This window comes from Annulohypoxylon maeteangense, assembly GCF_022496945.1.
Source record: "Annulohypoxylon maeteangense strain CBS 123835 unplaced genomic scaffold GGS22scaffold_5, whole genome shotgun sequence".
NCBI classification, from domain to species: Eukaryota; Fungi; Ascomycota; class Sordariomycetes; order Xylariales; family Hypoxylaceae; genus Annulohypoxylon; species Annulohypoxylon maeteangense.
In genome coordinates, this window is record NW_025953252.1 from 1,367,588 (window position 1) to 1,385,345 (window position 17,758).

The following is a 17,758-nucleotide window of genomic DNA, read 5'->3' on the forward strand; positions in this document are numbered from 1 at the left end:
TTAGGAAAAGGCTAGGTACTTACTTAGTATGTTCGCGCTGCTTTTGACGGAGGTTCGTTAACTTTTTAAGGATGGACGAATCACGAAGCGTTCAGGATTCTAGGAAGAACTTCGAAATTTGGGGTTGAAGTTGAGGGACTTTTTTTGCTGTATACCTACACACTGGCAGGACGCCGAGCTGCAAATGATATATGAACGACGGAGATTATTCGCAAGAGAATACGGATTAGGGAGGTACTTTACAATCCACGCATTGCCAATTGCACTCACGCAATTAACAAGTCATGGAGTAATACTTAAATAAATCACGGATGAATTCAGTAGGATTCTGTCTAATACATATAGCTAGTACCGCTATATCCATGAGAAGGTAGTGCTGAAAGGGGGATCTCGTATATGTGTGCGGAAGGGGATAGGCTATGTATATGACGTAAGGTAGGACGTAGCCGTCTTAGGGTTCCTATCGATCCTCGACGTGTGACTGACTCATCCATGCCGCCCTGTCTCCTTCATCGACCTCCGTCCCGTCCATCCAGTTATATGCAAGTCATGCCAAGCATCATTAGCGAAGAAAAGGAAAAGCCAAGAAAAAAAGGGAGCAATGCCCGCCACGCTTGGGGGTGTGGGTATTCGTAGACATCTCTCCCAGACAACGCCACCATGCCACCATGGTACGCCACACGCCTTCTCCTGTGCCCCCTGCCTAGGTCTAGAGGGAAATAAATGTGAAAAAAATATATCCCATCAGTAGGGTATAGAATAAGGATAGTAAGAATTAATCAAACACGCTGTAGTAAATTGCAAACACTGAAGAGGCATAGAAACGATTTTATCCTCGTTCTATGCTCTCTGGGCTCATCATGCCGGTATCATCCTTATCCGTCTGGCTATTGTTGCCTTGGCTCTGAGTGCTCCCGACACGTTCCATGGGTTGTGCGACAGGCAGGGAAGCGGCGCTCGTTGGTAGGGTTCCATTCGGCATAGACATGCTCTTTGCCTTCTTTGGTCCACCTTTCTCGGGGCTCTGATTCGCTGTCTTGTTGGCTTCGGCTGCCTGGGCTTCCATCTTCTTTTTCTTTTTGTTGATGGCATTTTGCTCCTTTGGAGGGCGTTTCTGAGGAGATACGATCTTGCCGGTTGCACCAAGTCGCGGTCGAGGTCGTCGCTGCTTGACAGGCAGGTCTTCATCTTCCACCAAAGGTGTGTCGCCATTAGCGTGCAGCTTAGCGAGGAAGAAGTTCTTGACAAGTCCGATCTGCTCCTGGATGTTCTCCTTGGTGACGGGGTCGGGAGGAGCAAGGTCCTCGAATAGGACCGCATCGGAAGGACCTTGTGTTTGGTTCTGGACCTGGTACTGGTTGCGAACCCTGGACTGGAGGAGATGGAGAGGTACAGAGAGCATGCCACCCATCTCTCCAGCGAGACCAAGTTCTTTGAATCCAAAGAAGTCCTCGCCTAATTCTTCAGCGAAGTCGCCGCCAATAAACTGCTCACTCCCATCATCGAACGCGGCGGCACCATCTTGTCCTCCCGATTCTGTCACAGCAGGACGCAGAAGATCGCTTAGATGAGCCTTCATCCGCTCGTGGATACCGGTCAGCTTGTGACCGAGCCTCTCGACTTCATCCTTGGCGTAGCTCTCTAGGCCCTCGACGGAATATCCCATCTCAGACAAGGTGTGCAGTAAGGCCTCCTCGTCGCTGAATCGAGGTTGAGCTGTATAACCACGTTGAACATAATCCGGAGAAGGGTCTTTCATTTCGATCTCCGTGTAGTTCTTGAACGTGGTTATGATCTTCCCGAAATAATCAGCGGCGATGTCAGTGATGGCGTCCATCGCAGATGGTTGAAATTCTTCAAAGCCAGCATGATAGAAGATCTTTGCAACGGATCGTTGCAGGCCTGCCCTGCAAACCTGCGGTGCCATCACAATGTTGTCACCACATACGACATGTGGCTCAACATCTTTCTCGTAAAATGGCTCTGGGTTGTACTTGGGGAACTGGTTGGCATACACCTAAAGAATGTTAGTTAAGAGTCCCTAATATGTCGTGCGACGAAATCATACCTGAGTCTGAAGCTGCATTTGCTTTATAACACCTATTTTCGAACAGATCTTCCTGGTTTCCTGCATCTGCCTGAGGTTCGCATCGAATTTCTGCGACATGATACTCTTTGGTGCGGTGAAATAACCTGGTGGTAGAGTATGGAGAAATTCTTCGTGTTGGTTAATGGCGTTGCCTTCCTCATCCTCGATCCATTGGAGTTTAGGTGGAACGTCGAGAACGATGGACTGCGGCTCGTAATAAAAGGGAAGACATTTTTCTTCATCCTCTTCCATACCCTCTGCGAGAGTCTCGGCAGCTTTTTCCTTCGTAACAGCTGACGAATCCTGAGCGCGACCGGCCGATGCAAAGGCTTCTGCCTGTTGTCGGCCGCGCAAGTACCGACGCATACCGGCCCTGGTTCGAAGTAACGCAGGCTCGTCGACATTCAGCTTATTCTTGTTAAATAGCTGGTATCGTGCCTTTGTAATTAAAGCACGGTCTTTCTTAGTCACCTGTTTCCAGATTTTATACTCGTCGTCCTCGTAGGCTTCCTGAGCAGCCTCGTTCAATGCCTGTCCCAGCACCATACCATTTAGCTCGGGACCATCAATATCCATGGCATCTACGTTGCTACCCATGCCCGAATGGCCGTTGAGTCCGCTAGGCGTCATAGAACCACCAATAGGGGGGGTCCCAAAACCGTTGCTCCCGTCGAGTTCAGAACCTTCACGATGAGCTTTTGCCAACAACCCGTTTAGCTGAAGCATAGGCTTCTGTTCCATATTAGGTGTCCCCTCCTTTTGGTCCGAATGAGTTTTTCTCGACTTCGTTCCCTTTACTCCGCCGGCAATTCGACCGCGAGACGACATTATCGGCTCGTCATCAGAATCATCGCCTCCATCATCTTCGCCGCCATTCTGCTTACGCCTCTCCTCGGCCTCGACTTCGGCACGGGGTCGGATGGCTAAGTCGGGTATTAAGGGGATAAGCTTCTCGGCTTCCCTGCGCATTCCATTGGCCATCCGCCTAAGGGGGTGATTCATATCTTGGTTGTACCGCAGGCAATTATCCCATATTAAGTTGAGGTCAGTGACAAAATCGGTTTTGGACTTGTAAGTCAAGGACTTGAGCTTCTTCGTCATAGATCCTAGGTCCATCGGCTGCTTGATGACTTGGGGAGCGTTAGCTTGTGTAAGGTTGTGTCATCTGGCAGCATGCAACTTACAGTTATAGTAATCAGGAGCATCCTTCTTGTTCACCCTTTGGAGAAATGGGGTGGAGTACTCGGTATGTGCCTTGAGCTCAGTCAAGACCTTTTCCAGTGCTTCGTACAACTCCTCCTGGTTGACGTTCTCTTCGCTAGCCCACTTGCTCCTATTCTTGCGGACTTCATTCATAAGAGAGCGCAACTCAGCGTCCGACGCGCGAACCATATCGCGCTTCATATCTATGCGCGCAATAAGGTGCTTGAGAGTCAAACTAGACGCGCCTAGATTTGCGCTACTGAGCGACCCATGGTTTTCGCCGGAGGTACCTCCGCTGACATTGTTATTGGTATTCTTATCCATTTCAGCTTGAAGCTGTTTTTCCGACTCCTCAAGCTGTTGCTGTTCTAACATAGCTGCTCGATCATTCTCCAAGGTATAAAAGACAGAATAGAAGCTACGCTTAGCAGCTTCCTCGGTATCTTTGCGCGCATCTTCAAGTTGCTTGCGCGCGTCTTCCGACTTGTTGGCTTGCGCCTGTGATGCTTGCGACCCTTGCGATGCATCTTCTTTTGTCCTGTCGTATAACTTGTCTGGCGACGGCGCGGAAGCTATAGGGGAACTTCCCGACTTGGAAGGAGAAGGGAGAGCTTTCGAAGCGGCGACGGCGGCGGCTTTAGACTTTATAGAGGATAGGTTGGTAGAGTTAGGTACAGGCTCATCTTCATCGTCATCGTCGTCATCATCATCATCCCCGTAATCATCTTCATCGATTACTCTCTTCACTCTTTTAGTAGGACGTTCTTGTATAGAAGAATGATCAGTGGTCGGAGGAGGGGCTGCCGATGGGGTCATAGGTCGTCGCCATGATTCTAAAACTTCGTTGTTAAGTTCCCCATCGGGGCCATATAAAAGCGCAATCTTAGCCTCGTTCTTACGCCGCAATTCGGCGAAGTGAGCTCGTAGGCGTTCCTCTTCATTATCAGATGCCTCAGGCACCGACGCGGCGGAATTATCGATAACTTCACTGGATCTGGCAGTAGAATCATCAAGATTACGAAAAGGACGCTTCCCTACAACATGGTTTTGTTGAGAAAGTGGCCAAGAATTTTGGCCGTTCATGATGGACATGATAGCCTCGTAGGCGTGTTAGAGTGATAGGCGGGTGGCGGTAGCCATACGGAAGAAAATGACAGTCGCGTTTCTTCAGGAAGTAGGGCGTTGGAAGCCCCTAAATTGACATAGGAGAAAAGAGCGACATCGAATTAGATGAGAGAAGTAATTTTTGATGGAAAATTGATAAATATGGTGATGCCTCGATGGGTTGCATTCAAGGCGATTTCGCGTATGATCAAAGGGTGAGGTCTGCGAAGTGAGGTTTTGAGCGGATCACTTCCACTGTAGTCGTGCCAGTAGTTGACCACTGTTTAGTCGCTATGGCGAACGTAAAATCGCACTAACGGATGTACCCCGGTACTTACTATACTTAAAATGGCCTATTGTTTAACGTTAAATCCAATGTACCCTACCAGCCACTAGATGTATCCAAGTACCTGCCATTCGCTACTGAATACAGTCTTTTTCCTTTACAGGGGATATCAACCTGTCAACCGACCGCTAGCATCCACTATAAATTGTCCATTCATCCCTATTCGGGACCTACGCCGGTCGCGTACCTTCCTTATTAATTCAGTATTCGTCGCGTTGACGTTCAGTACATTTGAATTTGTCAGGTACAAGTGTGAAGGTAATCGCAAATAACAATACAAAGACAGAGGCAATTAACCCTATCATAAAACAGCAACTGATCGAATTCAGTCTGTCATCTTTGTTCATAGTGTTTATTACTATTGTTTTATTCTATTTATGATTTTTCTCTGTTGTCTACAAGTTTACTCCGAAGTGCATCCTCATGTTGAATTCTTGATAGCTCTGTATCTGAATAAAAACAAATAATACCTATTCCTGGCAGAACATTTCGGAAAGGTCCCCGCAAACAGTGAACTTCCAGAAATCGAATGATCTAAATCACGGTATCCATATGGTTAAGTCACGTGCTATTTGCGAAGTTTGCAACTTGGACCGCACCAATTCTAAGCGCACAGCCACAATGTCAGATGGCCTTCAAAAGTTTTTTTGTAAATAAAAACCTCGGTCGGCTATCAATGGTCACACAAATTTGGCTAGAAATTGTGCTTACCACAGCACACAGACAAAAATTCATGAACTTTGAAAATTTAAGCCTCAATTCTAAATGTGATAAAGATACGGCTAGACCTGCATGTTCCGAAATCCGACGTCACAACTGTGGAGAGTACCTGAATCTGATAAAGTGCGATAAGTGGCTAGTGGATCTAACCCCAGCAGCTCCAGGCGTGCAATCCAGGCGAGACGGCCAGCTGCAGATGATATATGTACATGAATACATCCATCCAAGATTATGCATTCCTTACGTAATGTAGTAGGCACTGACCAAACTTAAAATCGAAGCATGCCCAGTGGGGCAGGATTCTTTCAGGCGGCTTAGGTAACTCAGCTCACAGCCGCGGCTGCGACGTCGGGAACTTTCTAGATACTTAGGTACATCTGCCATAGGCTTCAGTGAGGACTCAGGTGTGACGAAAGAAAGAAAAAAGTGGAACCTCCCTACTATTCCATCGGGAAGCAGCTAAGCTTACCCTTGCAGCCCTGGCACCAGCTTCTTCGTTTCGTCGTTTTGTCGTTTCGGAAACAGATTTCACACCTCTCACATTTTACACATCTTACATCTTTCACAATACAATACAATAAAATACAATACACGGAGTTGACGAGAACAATACTCGAAACCATGTCCATGCAAATCGTAACGGCCTAAATACCTAGTACCCACCGACTTGAATATGCGCATTCGTCTACCTTTTGCAGGTTAGTTTCGCCGCCTTCCTCTTTGTTACTACCATGCTACCATACTCCGTTTGATACGTAGCATTCTATAAGATTAACTTGCTTTTATATACCTACCTTAATAACCTAAAGACTCTTTAACTAACAAATACATTCACAGGTATCTTTTTCCTGCTATGTCTACTCGCAGGCTACGCAGGGCTCTCATCCCTCCAACTCAACACCATCGTCAACGATAAAGTCCTACACTGCGTTACCTTCTTCCTTCTAACGACCGCCTTCTACTGGATCATCGATACCAACCGTCGCCGCACCCTCAACTTGACGATCGTAGTATGCACGATATGTCTCGGCATCGGTTCCGAGTTCCTCCAAGGCTTTCTGCCTAACGGCCGTGAGTTCGACCCTTACGACATTGTCGCCAACATTGTCGGCAGCGTAGCCGCCCTCGGACTGTGTTCCTGGTACCATCTACGGATGCTAGAGAGAAAGCGACAGCGTAGACAGTATAACGCCGTCCCCGGCGAAGACGTCGAGGACCTGGAACTCGGTGAAGGGGTTGGGCCTCAAGAGGAGGGCATCATGTTGGCAGCCGGAACCGAGCGAGCTGCCACGCTAGAGGAAGAAGTTGACAACTGGGATGAAAACGCAGTAGACGCCTGGGACGAGGCTGAAGACGAGGGCGACCTGGGAGTTACCAACGGAAACGGAAAGGCGCACGATCAAAATGGAGGAGAGACGGCCGACACCAAAAAACGAGTCGACTAAGTGCGCTACGAGAATACGATTGCAACGGTTGGACGGATTGAATGATACCTTTTTTCTTCCTCGGGCGTACAGTTAGGTTCCATTATACCGCATGAACTTCGTCCAGTTGTTGGCGGCTCCTGGGAATCATCACGGCATTGTACGGGTTAGGATGAGATTGGTATGTGATTCATAGGCTACAAAAAAACGCATTTGCTGGAGTTTGCTCATTTATTTTGGTGGAATATTAACCACGACACAGCTTGTGATTGTTTCATTCTATTCAGTCGCTTGACGTCGTCGACATTCAAAAAAGAGAATCCACCTATCAGGATACTATCTAGGTAGTATACACGATAGAGGGAGCTAACAACATTTAAACTTAAAGCAATCTACATATACCCAAAGCCCGCTACTCGTTTTCTTAGCTCCTTTTTAATAGTTCCCCATGCCGAAATTGCATTATAAATGCGGCGAGCACGCGATCAGCGTCAAATAGTGATCCGAGAAAAAAACTATTCAGTGGGGTCTCGGTTATTACGTAGGTAGCCTCTAAACAGAAATGAATGTCCGAAAACGCTGATATATAGAAATACGTAAGTTAAAATAGTAAAGCATGTAAATAGTGAAAATTGGGTCAATATTTTAGTCTCTTTTTTTATTCTCATTCGCGATATTTGGCTTAGATATAGCTGTTTAAGATGTCTTCTGATGCTACAATCAACGGGTACAGTAACCCTGAGAAGTCCCAGTTACACAGGGCAGATGAAGTTGAGGATGTAAGTCGAATTCCTAATCCTACATCACTTCAAAAAGACCCAACTTCTACAAACTTTCACTCTCATATATACAGCCAATCTTACAAATTAATTCATCTCTAGTTAGTTGACGCAGTAAAATCTCTCATCATACCATTTATCCGAGATGCAGACAACGCCGTCTCAACTCGAGCCAGTGGTTCCATAGGGGTTGATGCTCAAGGGGCACCAGGTCGAAATGTCCTTGTAGATTCTCATAAACCAGAGGAGTTGGTGAAGAAACTAGAATTTTCAATTCCTGATAATGGGACTGGGAAAGAAGGGTTACTGGATGTTATCCAGACCATCCTACGATACAGCGTAAATACGTGGGATCAGGGGTTCATGGACAAGTTATACTCAGCTATTAATCCAGTGAGTTCTCATTTCGCCCTCCCCCCTATTCCAATAAATACCTAGGCAACTGACTCAGATACCTAACTTTGAAGGTCGGCGTGGCATCCGATCTTCTTCTCACCGCATTAAACACCAACGTGAGTCCCTTCAACCCCCTAAACGACAATCATTCTTACAAAACACAGGTCCACATCTTCAAAACCTCCCCAGCACTCACCATCATCGAGAAGACCACCTCCCGCAAACTCGCCAACCTATTCGGCTTCACCGGCCCACGCGCCGGCGGGATAACCTGTCCAGGAGGTAGCGCATCAAACATGACGTCCCTCGTAATCGCGCGCGCCACCCTCTTCCCCGACACCAAGGACAGCGGCAACGCCAACCACGCCTTCGCCCTATTCACCAGCGCGCACGGGCACTACTCCGTGTCCAAGGCCGCAATGACCTGCGGCATAGGCTCAGACGCCGTAACAGCCGTCGCCGTCGACGCGAACGGATGCATGCTCCCCTCCGCACTCCGTGCCGCGATCCTAGAAGCCAAAGAAGCCGGTAAAACCCCACTGTACATCAACGCAACAGCCGGGACCACAGTCTGGGGATCCTACGACCCGTTCACGGACATCGCAGCCGTAGCCCGCGAATTCGGGATCTGGCTGCACATCGACGGGTCCTGGGGCGGTCCCGCCGTCTTCTCCAGCACTCAGCGACACAAACTAGCGGGCTCCGAGCTCGCGGACTCGATTACGGTGAACCCGCACAAGATGCTCAACGTGCCGATCCCGTGCTCCTTCCTCATCACCAACGATGTCGCGGTGTTCCAGCGCGCGAACGCCTTGCGTGCAGGGTACTTATTCCACGACCCGGATGCGGGCGGGGAGGTGTGGGATTTGGCGGATCTGGGACTGCAGTGTGGACGCCGGGGTGACGCGCTGAATTTGGCGCTTGCGTGGGTGTTTTATGGGGATAAGGAGTTTGAGAGGAAGGTCGATGGGGCGTTTAGCGCGGCGGCGTATTTGGCGACGCTGGTGCAGGAGTCGGACGACTTTGTGCTGTTGTCGAGTAACCCGCCGCCTTGTCTGCAGGTTTGCTTTTACTATGCGCCAGGGGGTGTGTTGGCGGGTGATGCGGAGGAGAATACGCGGCGCACGAGGGAGATTGTGGAGAGGCTTGTTCCGAGGGGGTTTATGGTGGATTATGCGCCGGGGGAGAGGGGGAGCTTGTTTCGTGTGGTGGTTAATTGCTCGACGTTGAGGAGTACGGTGGAGGGCTTGTTTAGGGCGTTGAGGGAGGCGGGGAGGGAGGTTGTTCCTGAGTGAGGTTTGTTTGCTGGAGAAGGCTTGATGATTGCAAGCACTTGGATTGCCTACCTAGTATATATGTGAGGATTATCGGTACATGTTTGCGCCGTGTTTCTATTTGATGAGTATATTCTGCTAGAACGCCTCTTATAAATACAGGATACCTAGTTTCTTTCAACGACTTCTATTATCAGGTTATGTGACACAATACAGAGTTAATCGGCTACGTTCATGTAAATATTTACTAGATTCAATTTCAACCGCTATCTCGCTCGGTTCGTTGAAAAGCAGTTCGGCTTGGTATTTCCACTCCACGAGTTCTATTCGATATCTCATTTACAGTTCATTGCTTCCAAGATAAATACAAGTGTCTCGCTTCATCAAGAGTGTTAGTAGGTAGATATGAAGACGACTTGTTTCTTCGTGCTCCTTAACCTCCTGATTCCTAGCTCGGGAGACTGTATTTTTAAATATCCCTCTACCTATTCCGCGACTCTATCAAATTACATAACTCAAGCCAATCAACCTTTTAATTAGTTGAGAAAGTAGAAGATCAGCACACTCCGTGTTGATACGACAGAATCCAAAAAGTTAAAGCCACACAAAGTTTAACCTCATCCATGGCTAACATGATTGGCTACCTAACCGGATTTACTCCACCCCACCTAGGCACACACAATTTTGGGTTATTATACTCAATAGTATTCTATATTCCCATAGCCGGTTCGTCCGGCCCGGTTAGCTCAATCGGTAGAGCGTGAGACTCTTAATCTCAAGGTTGCGGGTTCGACCCCCGCATCGGGCTCAATTCCCGATGCCTCTCAGTTCACTGAGGGTTGCAACGATTTGTTTTTTTCTTTTTTGATTTTTCCATTTTCAAATCCCATCGCAATTCACGTGATTTGTATGTGCGAATGTCTCAGCTAACCCACTCCAATTTCGCTAGTGAATATTTCAATCGCCAAAAACACATCTTCATTTTTAACATTTCAAAGCATCTGATCAATGAGATGGAGATGAGAATAAATTGACATTTAAGTCCATAGGCTCAAACGCGGACAATTATACTAATTCACCTAATTTCGTTGATCACAAGTCTTTTATCCATCGCATCCGTCCTGCAACGGCCATCTTGACACCATGAACCTCGGCAGCCCTTTCGAAGCCATGGGTCAGTCCCGGGAACAGATGAAATTCGACTTGGACATTGGCCGCCGCTAATCGTGCCGCATACATTGCGCATTCGTCCCTAAACAGATCTAACCCACCGACGTCCATATACGTGCTCGGCAGCCCTTTTAAGCTGCTCGCGCGTCCCGGAGCTGCGTATGGACTCACGTCCGCCTCCTCTTTACCTGCTTTATCCTTGCCCAGGTAGCACTCCCAACAAAGCTTGCTCAAGTGAAGCGGGAAATACACAAATTCGTCTAGGTCAGCGGCAGATGGCGCATTGAGGGACCTGTCGTCAAGCATGGGGTACATGAGGATCTGCTGTTTGATTGGAGGTTCTAAGCCTCGATCACGGGCCATGAGTGCCGTGCCTGCAGCAAGACCACCACCCGCGCTTTCGCCCATAACAGCGATACGCGATGGGTCAATACCGAGCTCCGCGCTGTGTGTTGACAGCCACTTCAGAGAGGCGTAACAGTCTTCGACCGGTGTCGGATCCGGATGTTCTGGCGCAAGCCGGTACTCAGTAGCGAAGAACTGAACTCCTGAACCGAACGCTTGCATAGATATGAATGGCGCAAATAAACCGACGCTTCCGACGACCATGCCACCCCCGTGGAAGAACAATACCGCTGGCTGTGGCGTCTGTTGGGCTGCCATCTGTTCCGCGGTGGCGAAGCGATCGATCCTAACTTCAGCGCCGTCATGAGAAATGCATTTGCACTCGGTTTTGATGATACCGGCTTGCAGCGGAAGTTGTGATAACACAGCTCCCATAGAGAGGTTGCTGTAATTCCGGAAATCATCTATCGATTCAAACTTGGGTAGACGCATCTTGTCCTTGACTGGCTCACGCCATTTCTCGAATTCGGCATCGAATTTTAGGGTCTTGCGCTCCATGGCTCTTTTGGATTCCCCTTTTCGTCAATGGGCACTTCAAGTAGGTCTTAAATATGATAACCAAGCCAGGTCCTTTGGTCAGAGTCTGGTTCGAAGTATTATTAGTAAGTTTGAAGTTATACCACGAGGAGGAAATGAATAACCAAGACGTTCAACTGCACGATATCGTTGCTTTATATCTATTCGGTCATGGCTGTGATGTTACTTAGTACCTAGGTTAGCTGGTTGAAGCAGGGGCACGGTCATCACTGTTTCTGCGCCGCAGAACCAGTTTACACAGCATAACAGGGATCCAGACATACTGCAACGACACTACAGGCTACAGCATCGCAACCAGTTCACCCCATGAAATAATGCTGGTTTGTTTGAATGACAATCCCGATTTACACCAGGGTATGGATATTCCAAGCAGACCCTTGACACGTATTTCTAAAAGAAAAGAATTTCCGATTTTTTTTTTTTTTTACAAAGATTAAAGAATAAGAGAAGTACATATTACAATATAAAAAGCCAGATGTTTTAAGTATAAAACTCCATTACCTTACTCGTCGTCATGTCTAACAAACGTTGATCGAATACCAAAACGAACATTGATACAAGGGGTCAACGTATAAGAGGCCCGGAGTATGGATCCTACCGACACCCCGATTATGTCTCCGCCTCGTCTAATTCGATGGACATTTTATTAATCCGGGCTGCCGGACAGGTTGGAGTGACGATGGAGCTGAAGTATACTGTGGGTAGACGTTGTGTTTTTGTTCCATTTTGGGAATTCATCGTCTCCTATAGCCATGTGACTCAATGCAGGCAGGATGAGCTGGGCGGCGTGTTACTCAGGCCTCCAATATTAGTCCATCATGTTTACTGATCAAGATCCTGGTATGTAATGTTCTTTTGCTCAGTCTGTGGGTAGGTTTTTCCCCCTTGATATGACTCAAGTAAGCGTTGTTCATATCTCCTCGGTGCTTACGGGCTACGGGTCTAAGCGGAGTTAGACCTCACGATTTCATGCCACAATTTTCCTTGGTTTACCCGAATCCCGCAAACCTCAGGGTTCGAGTCCACGATTTTGTAGGTAGCTTCATTCTTAACTCTACATCTACTTATTGATTGTGTAAAGCCAAAATTTACCAGCCTACCATCAATAAATTGCAGCCAGTGTTGCTATTATCTGATGCTATGCGTCGAAGTATTGTCATCCTATTATTTTGGTACCAGCTTGACCGTGAAACCCAACATTCTATCGTGAATCCCGGTGGCTTGTTATAAACCCGGCGGTTTCAATATCTCATGCCATGCACCTGATCTACTACAACCCCGTCATTAACAGATAAACAAATAATGAATAAGGATAGGGTAGGTATTTACTTTATTATGGTGGTAGGAAACACTTGGGGGATTGGCCCGAGGAGGAACATGTCGACACACTCTCTGAAAAATTGAAGAAGGGTTCGGAGACTATGTCAGCTAATAATACATGAGTCACCAGAACTAACCATGTATGTCACATCAATGAAACTAGGTACCTTGAACAACATTTAGGGTACAATTTTCCAGGACTTGATATAGGCGCTGAAGCTGACAGGCTCGGGGCTTTGGGGTGAAAACTTCTCGTTTTATCTTGGGTCATACGTCGTCACGCTTTTCCTTAGGTAATTAACCGTTAAGAATATTTCACTTTGATGTAGCCAAGTTAAAGACAGAGCCGGACGCGCGGGAACTGTGATCATGAGATCTTACATCACCTCCTACACTTACTCCAACAGATCGGATCTAGAAGATCCTCTACATACCCACGAATCTTTGGCATTATTAACTTATAGTCTCTACATAATCCCTCAAGAAAGTCCCCGAAACCTCCATAATAACCAGAGGTTTACTTCAATCTTTTATCCTAAGTATCATACCTACCTAGTTAGGCACGGCGGTTCAATAGTACGTCTATCCACTCCCATCGCCTCGGGCCAACACTCTTGATTTGGAGGAATACAGAAAATAGTTCTGCGGGATTGTTCTTCGAACAAGGCTCTCTATCGCTAGACAAGCGCCGGTAGGCATTCGAGATACCAATATCATGAACGATGTTATGTAGGTAAATTTGGTTGAGAAAAGGGGTATGTCCCACTTCTTCCCCATCTCCAGCCAATCAAAGTACGGTTTCGGCTCCTATCTTACCCCTTATTATTCAATACCTAGGTAGGTAGGATCGTCTTGACCACTATTCTGTTCCGCATGACCTGTATCAATATTAAAAAGAAGCAGATGTTAGTAGCTGCCCAGTGGATTCCGAGTTATGTTTTAATATAAATTTCATTGTTATGAAGATTGTGGATGGCGATCTATTCGTAGTGAAGTACCGCAGTAGTTTTACGCCAACATGGTCAAAGTGAGGATATTTTCACAAATCGATCTGATACGTTGTATCTAGAGAAGAAACGAAGAGACAGTCATCATGAACACGGCAAATTCAGCTTAGAAATCGAATCCAAAACGTCAACGGAGTCCCGAACTAGAAATTCGTGGGTGACGCGCTACTTACGGGAAGCACGTGGCAAAAAGAAAAATACCAATATTGATAGATAAAACGTAATGATTTCTATGGTAGATGTCAATGATACTTCTAGATGAACGTTATTGTCTGACGTTAGACTATCTGGCAGTCTGGGTAGTCTGTGCTGACTCCGAAGACGTCGACGCGGGTCAGCGTGAGTAAGACGACATCTAGACTACACGAGTACGAGCGCGCGTCTTGCGCGTGGTCACGGGGCTCACATGCTGTTAGTACCTCGCCCGAGGCACATAATCGGAACATAATCGCACATAATATTCGCCACACGTTGGGGTGAGTAACAGTGAGGTCAGAGGACCATATTTCCAAACTTAGAATCACGTTCCTAGATATGGGGGGTGCCAGATCTGAAGAGCACATGGCTAAGTACGACTACCTAAACGGCCGGATCTGTAGGTTTTGGAGCTAGAGGTACCTCTAGCCTCTATCGCATACGAAGCTAGGCAGAGAAAATTTCATCGCTTAGAAATCATCTCGGAAGGACAATTACCCAGTCGGGGTAGTTGCTTCTATACCGGGGCCAGCCGGCTAACTAATCGATCTAAAAGGGAGGTAGGTTTATCTTTAGCTTTGAACGATCATGGCGGATAGCGATGCCGGGAGATAGATCAGGCAATGTACATAGGATCACAAGGTACAAGTTATTATAATGTAGCGAGTCAAGCAAAGTAGATGAGGTATACCAAGGTAGAGACAATACGAATAGACCCAGGTTTCGTGCGAACCAACGATTTAGAACCAGCATCGTGGGTCAGAAGCCTTAATGCTAAGCTTCGTAACTACTAGGTTAGTGATCTTTGTTAGATAACTACCGGACTATTAAGCTCCACTTAGGAGCTCTTCGACGGTTAGAACCCCGGGAACTACTCCAAACGTGTCTAGTCAGGGCAATCCGGTGACGATTCTCTGGTGAATTCTGGGGTGAAGGAATCGCGATTATGGCACGCCAAAAACCAAGCGGAAAAGTAGAGGCATCTTCGTGATGCCAACAGCTTTGAGCTCTAAAAACGTTGGGGGTAAAATTCTAGAGACGGATTAATAGAAGAATGCCATAGGAAAGCTTGAGGACTAACATGGCTTGGTAACCCGAGAAATGAGTCAAGAGAGTTGAAGCTACTCTCAGCACATGGTGTGGGAGGGCCGAGGGTATGGGTTTCTCGGGACGAAGGCGCGGTAGTTTTACTGAGATGTACCTACGTAGTAGAGGTAAATAAGTTACATGATCTGTGAACCGAATGTGATACGTTGGAGAAATCAAGTTCTCGAGCATCGATGTGCAATGTTGTATACAAGAGTCTCGTCGTTAGAATTGACGAGTAGTCGTTTAGCTTCTTGAGGCTGTGTCGCTGATTCTGATCTTGTACGGCTATCTTTCGGGATCGTAAGGCAGTACCTGGTCAACCGATCTCTCATGATGGAGCTTAAATAGATAAGGTTCAACCGGACTTGGGGGTGACGGGCGTACTGCTCACGCGTAAGTAATTGACACTATAACCTAGTCTGGTCGTGTATCTCATGATAATTTTTATAACACTATCGGCCCTTTAGCTTTCCAAGACAAGTTCGAAGTGGACAAGGTATAGTTAGAATTAGTCTACTGGAGACTAGTAGGCTGAATTGAGGCACTACGTGAATGTAGCTTCCCCATGGTGGAAAAACGCTCAATAATGCAAGGCAAAGATTGACCCAAGGATCTTGCCAGAGATCTCATTAATATAGATCGGTGGGCCCTAAAATGCTTAGGTAGTGTATAGCAATGCGACTGAGACTTAGATATCGTATAGCTCAGTTTGGGGATCGAGACGATGTAGCATAGATCATTCCAGCTACCTGCTCCTAGAACTATTATTAAAGAAAGGTATGCCGTGATGACCTAGGTTTAGAAGCTGGAGTAGAATAGGTATGGGAATGCAAGCATCTCATAGACCGACCGAGATTTTCTTGTCAACTTTCGATGTACCGTGTTTCGCAAGGAACATGGCACTGTCTACCTGAATGATTTAGGTATTAGATTCTATCAATAGACTTCCAAGTAGACTGATAGGGTCGCAGAGTCACATTAAGATTACCTGAAACTGGCAGATCAATAGTTGTGGAACGCGTTTCGGTGGAAGAGCTGAAGCGATTATTAATAGGTAAATAAACTTCCTAATTGGAACCTCCCTTGAACGAATTCGATGGTTCGTTCGGAGGGACTGAAGGATACCCAGGACTGCCAGGCTGTCAGGTATCAAAACATTCGTAATCGAGGTGGCAAAACAACAATTAATTAGAAAAGGCATGGCGTCAAATAGGATGAGAGAAAGAAAATCCCATGTTTGTTGGGATGGGATTTCGGGCAGATGAGGCAAAAATCCCATAGCCATGCGGTAATATTTTAGGTTTTAGGACAAGATCGACAGTGGGGGAAAACATCCTTGGATATCCGCTCTTGCACTTGCTCCTGACTGCTAATTTCCAGTAGAACTACCGAAAATTTGTTCATCTCTACGTCAAAGTGTTGAACCCGTGTGACGCGACTAAAGGGGAAACGTAATTAGCCACAACGCCACGTATGGCTTGTGAGAAAGTTGCCAGGTGGAAGTGGGGTATTTCAGAAAAAATTGTTAAGGTTAAAAGTATCAGCGCCTAGAGCCAGTCAGAGCAATGCCTGCGGAAATTTTGCTCCGGAGCATCTAGACAACATTCAACCCCAAAAGTCAAAGGACGACGATATTTCCTAAATAGGAAAGGAGCGAATGCCAGTCTCACCTCTCTTCTTTGGTTTGTCCGTTTCAAGCTCTTCGAGCCAATTGACTCCGCTCTCGGATTTGATGGCTGATGTCACTGATCGAATATTATGATGGTAATCGTGAAAATGCCTTATTGATCGAATATTCTCCGAGCCACCCCCTGCAGCTAGTTGAAAATCTTCATGCCGAGCTAGCAGACGCGTCTGTCCGTACGCTCGTAGTACGCACGCCTGACACTCGTAGGCCATGTCGTTAGTCGGTGAGGAGCTATTCCCGTAGCTTTTCTCTCAAATATGATTGGATGCCTGATCAACACGTAGAGTCGTGATCTCCAAGCCTGTTATCTGTCTATATCATCGGGGTTAGTGAGATTTTTGCTACATTGTTACTGTCTCTTTAAAAGATATTCAAGATTTGATTGGTTTGCCCCAAGGCTGGAAGTCGACGGTAAACAAAGGCCTCACAATATCAAAAGACAGCCCCGGAGATGCTTGCAGGAGGTGTCCATTTGTGTTACCGTGTGACGATGCGAGTTCGCAGCAAAAGCTCCGACAGCAGGCTTGTATGGCGTTGAGGTAATACAAGGCTTTGGCCCGACTCCCCCTTAAGAAGAAATTGGGTAGTAAGCTCAAGGACTTAGAACGGAGCTGATGTCCGAACGGGGCCAAATTATCCCTTTCTTCGTAACATGTTTGCATTTTAACTTTTTTTACCTCCCCTTGGAGGAACAAAAGCTACAAGTCCGTAACGTGAGGTCCTGAACCAGTTGGCTAGCTTTGAATATTGGACCAAAAAACTGTGTTAGTTTTCCCAGCGTATTGTTTAGGGCCGGAGGAAAATGATGCCAGGGCGAAGAGCAGTGGAGTTGGCGGAAACGACGCGGGATGGGCGGAGACCCGTTAAACTTTAGCAGATCGACGCTTATTTGAGGCGCAACATAGAAACTGTACCACAATTGACGTTAGACTTAAGTAACAATTATGCCCTGTCAAGTTTATTTTTGTTACTGAGCTCCAAGGTTCAAATGTTATGCATTTATTTTTTACATC

The 17,758-nt window shown here is 46.9% G+C and overlaps 4 protein-coding genes and 1 non-coding gene across 5 annotated transcripts; 3 read left to right on the forward strand and 2 right to left on the reverse strand.

Annotated features, from left to right (window-relative positions):
- Positions 1-304: 304 nt before the first annotated feature.
- On the reverse strand, positions 305-4,619 carry GGS22DRAFT_158846 (uncharacterized protein). The gene is made up of 3 exons (XM_047960699.1): positions 3,274-4,619; positions 2,069-3,219; positions 305-2,017 (listed from the first exon to the last, which is right to left on the reverse strand). The coding sequence occupies exons 1-3, from the start codon at positions 4,382-4,384 to the stop codon at positions 830-832; spliced, it is 3,450 nt and encodes a 1,149-aa protein (XP_047820680.1). The 5' UTR covers positions 4,385-4,619; the 3' UTR covers positions 305-829.
- Positions 4,620-6,135: 1,516 nt separating this feature from the next.
- On the forward strand, positions 6,136-6,907 carry GGS22DRAFT_178864 (uncharacterized protein; the record flags this gene model as incomplete). Its single annotated transcript, XM_047963613.1, has 2 exons — positions 6,136-6,160; positions 6,300-6,907. 2 exons carry the CDS (start codon positions 6,136-6,138, stop codon positions 6,905-6,907), a joined length of 633 nt encoding a protein of 210 aa, XP_047820681.1.
- Positions 6,908-7,587: 680 nt separating this feature from the next.
- Positions 7,588-9,356, forward strand: GGS22DRAFT_178865 (glutamate decarboxylase; the record flags this gene model as incomplete). Its single annotated transcript, XM_047963614.1, has 4 exons — positions 7,588-7,665; positions 7,768-8,058; positions 8,133-8,177; positions 8,226-9,356. The coding sequence occupies 4 exons, from the start codon at positions 7,588-7,590 to the stop codon at positions 9,354-9,356; spliced, it is 1,545 nt and encodes a 514-aa protein (XP_047820682.1).
- Positions 9,357-10,070: 714 nt separating this feature from the next.
- On the forward strand, positions 10,071-10,143 carry GGS22DRAFT_t42. Its single transcript has one exon. It is a non-coding gene; the product is annotated as a tRNA-Lys (tRNA).
- A 284-nt stretch (positions 10,144-10,427) lies between these two features.
- Positions 10,428-12,185, reverse strand: GGS22DRAFT_178866 (uncharacterized protein; the record flags this gene model as incomplete). Its single annotated transcript, XM_047963615.1, has 2 exons — positions 10,428-11,410; positions 12,113-12,185. The coding sequence occupies 2 exons, from the start codon at positions 12,183-12,185 to the stop codon at positions 10,428-10,430; spliced, it is 1,056 nt and encodes a 351-aa protein (XP_047820683.1).
- Positions 12,186-17,758: the final 5,573 nt, after the last annotated feature.

Excerpts from the sequence above, each read along its gene's own strand:
- GGS22DRAFT_158846 (XM_047960699.1), bottom strand. The coding sequence starts at position 4,384 with ATGTCCATCATGAACGGCCAAAATTCTTGGCCACTTTCTCAACAAAAC. Across the intron at positions 3,220-3,273 it reads TGCTCCTGATTACTATAACT|TCATCAAGCAGCCGATGGAC; the intron begins GTAAGTTGCATG and ends ACGCTCCCCAAG. Across the intron at positions 2,018-2,068 it reads AAATGCAGCTTCAGACTCAG|GTGTATGCCAACCAGTTCCC; the intron begins GTATGATTTCGT and ends AACATTCTTTAG.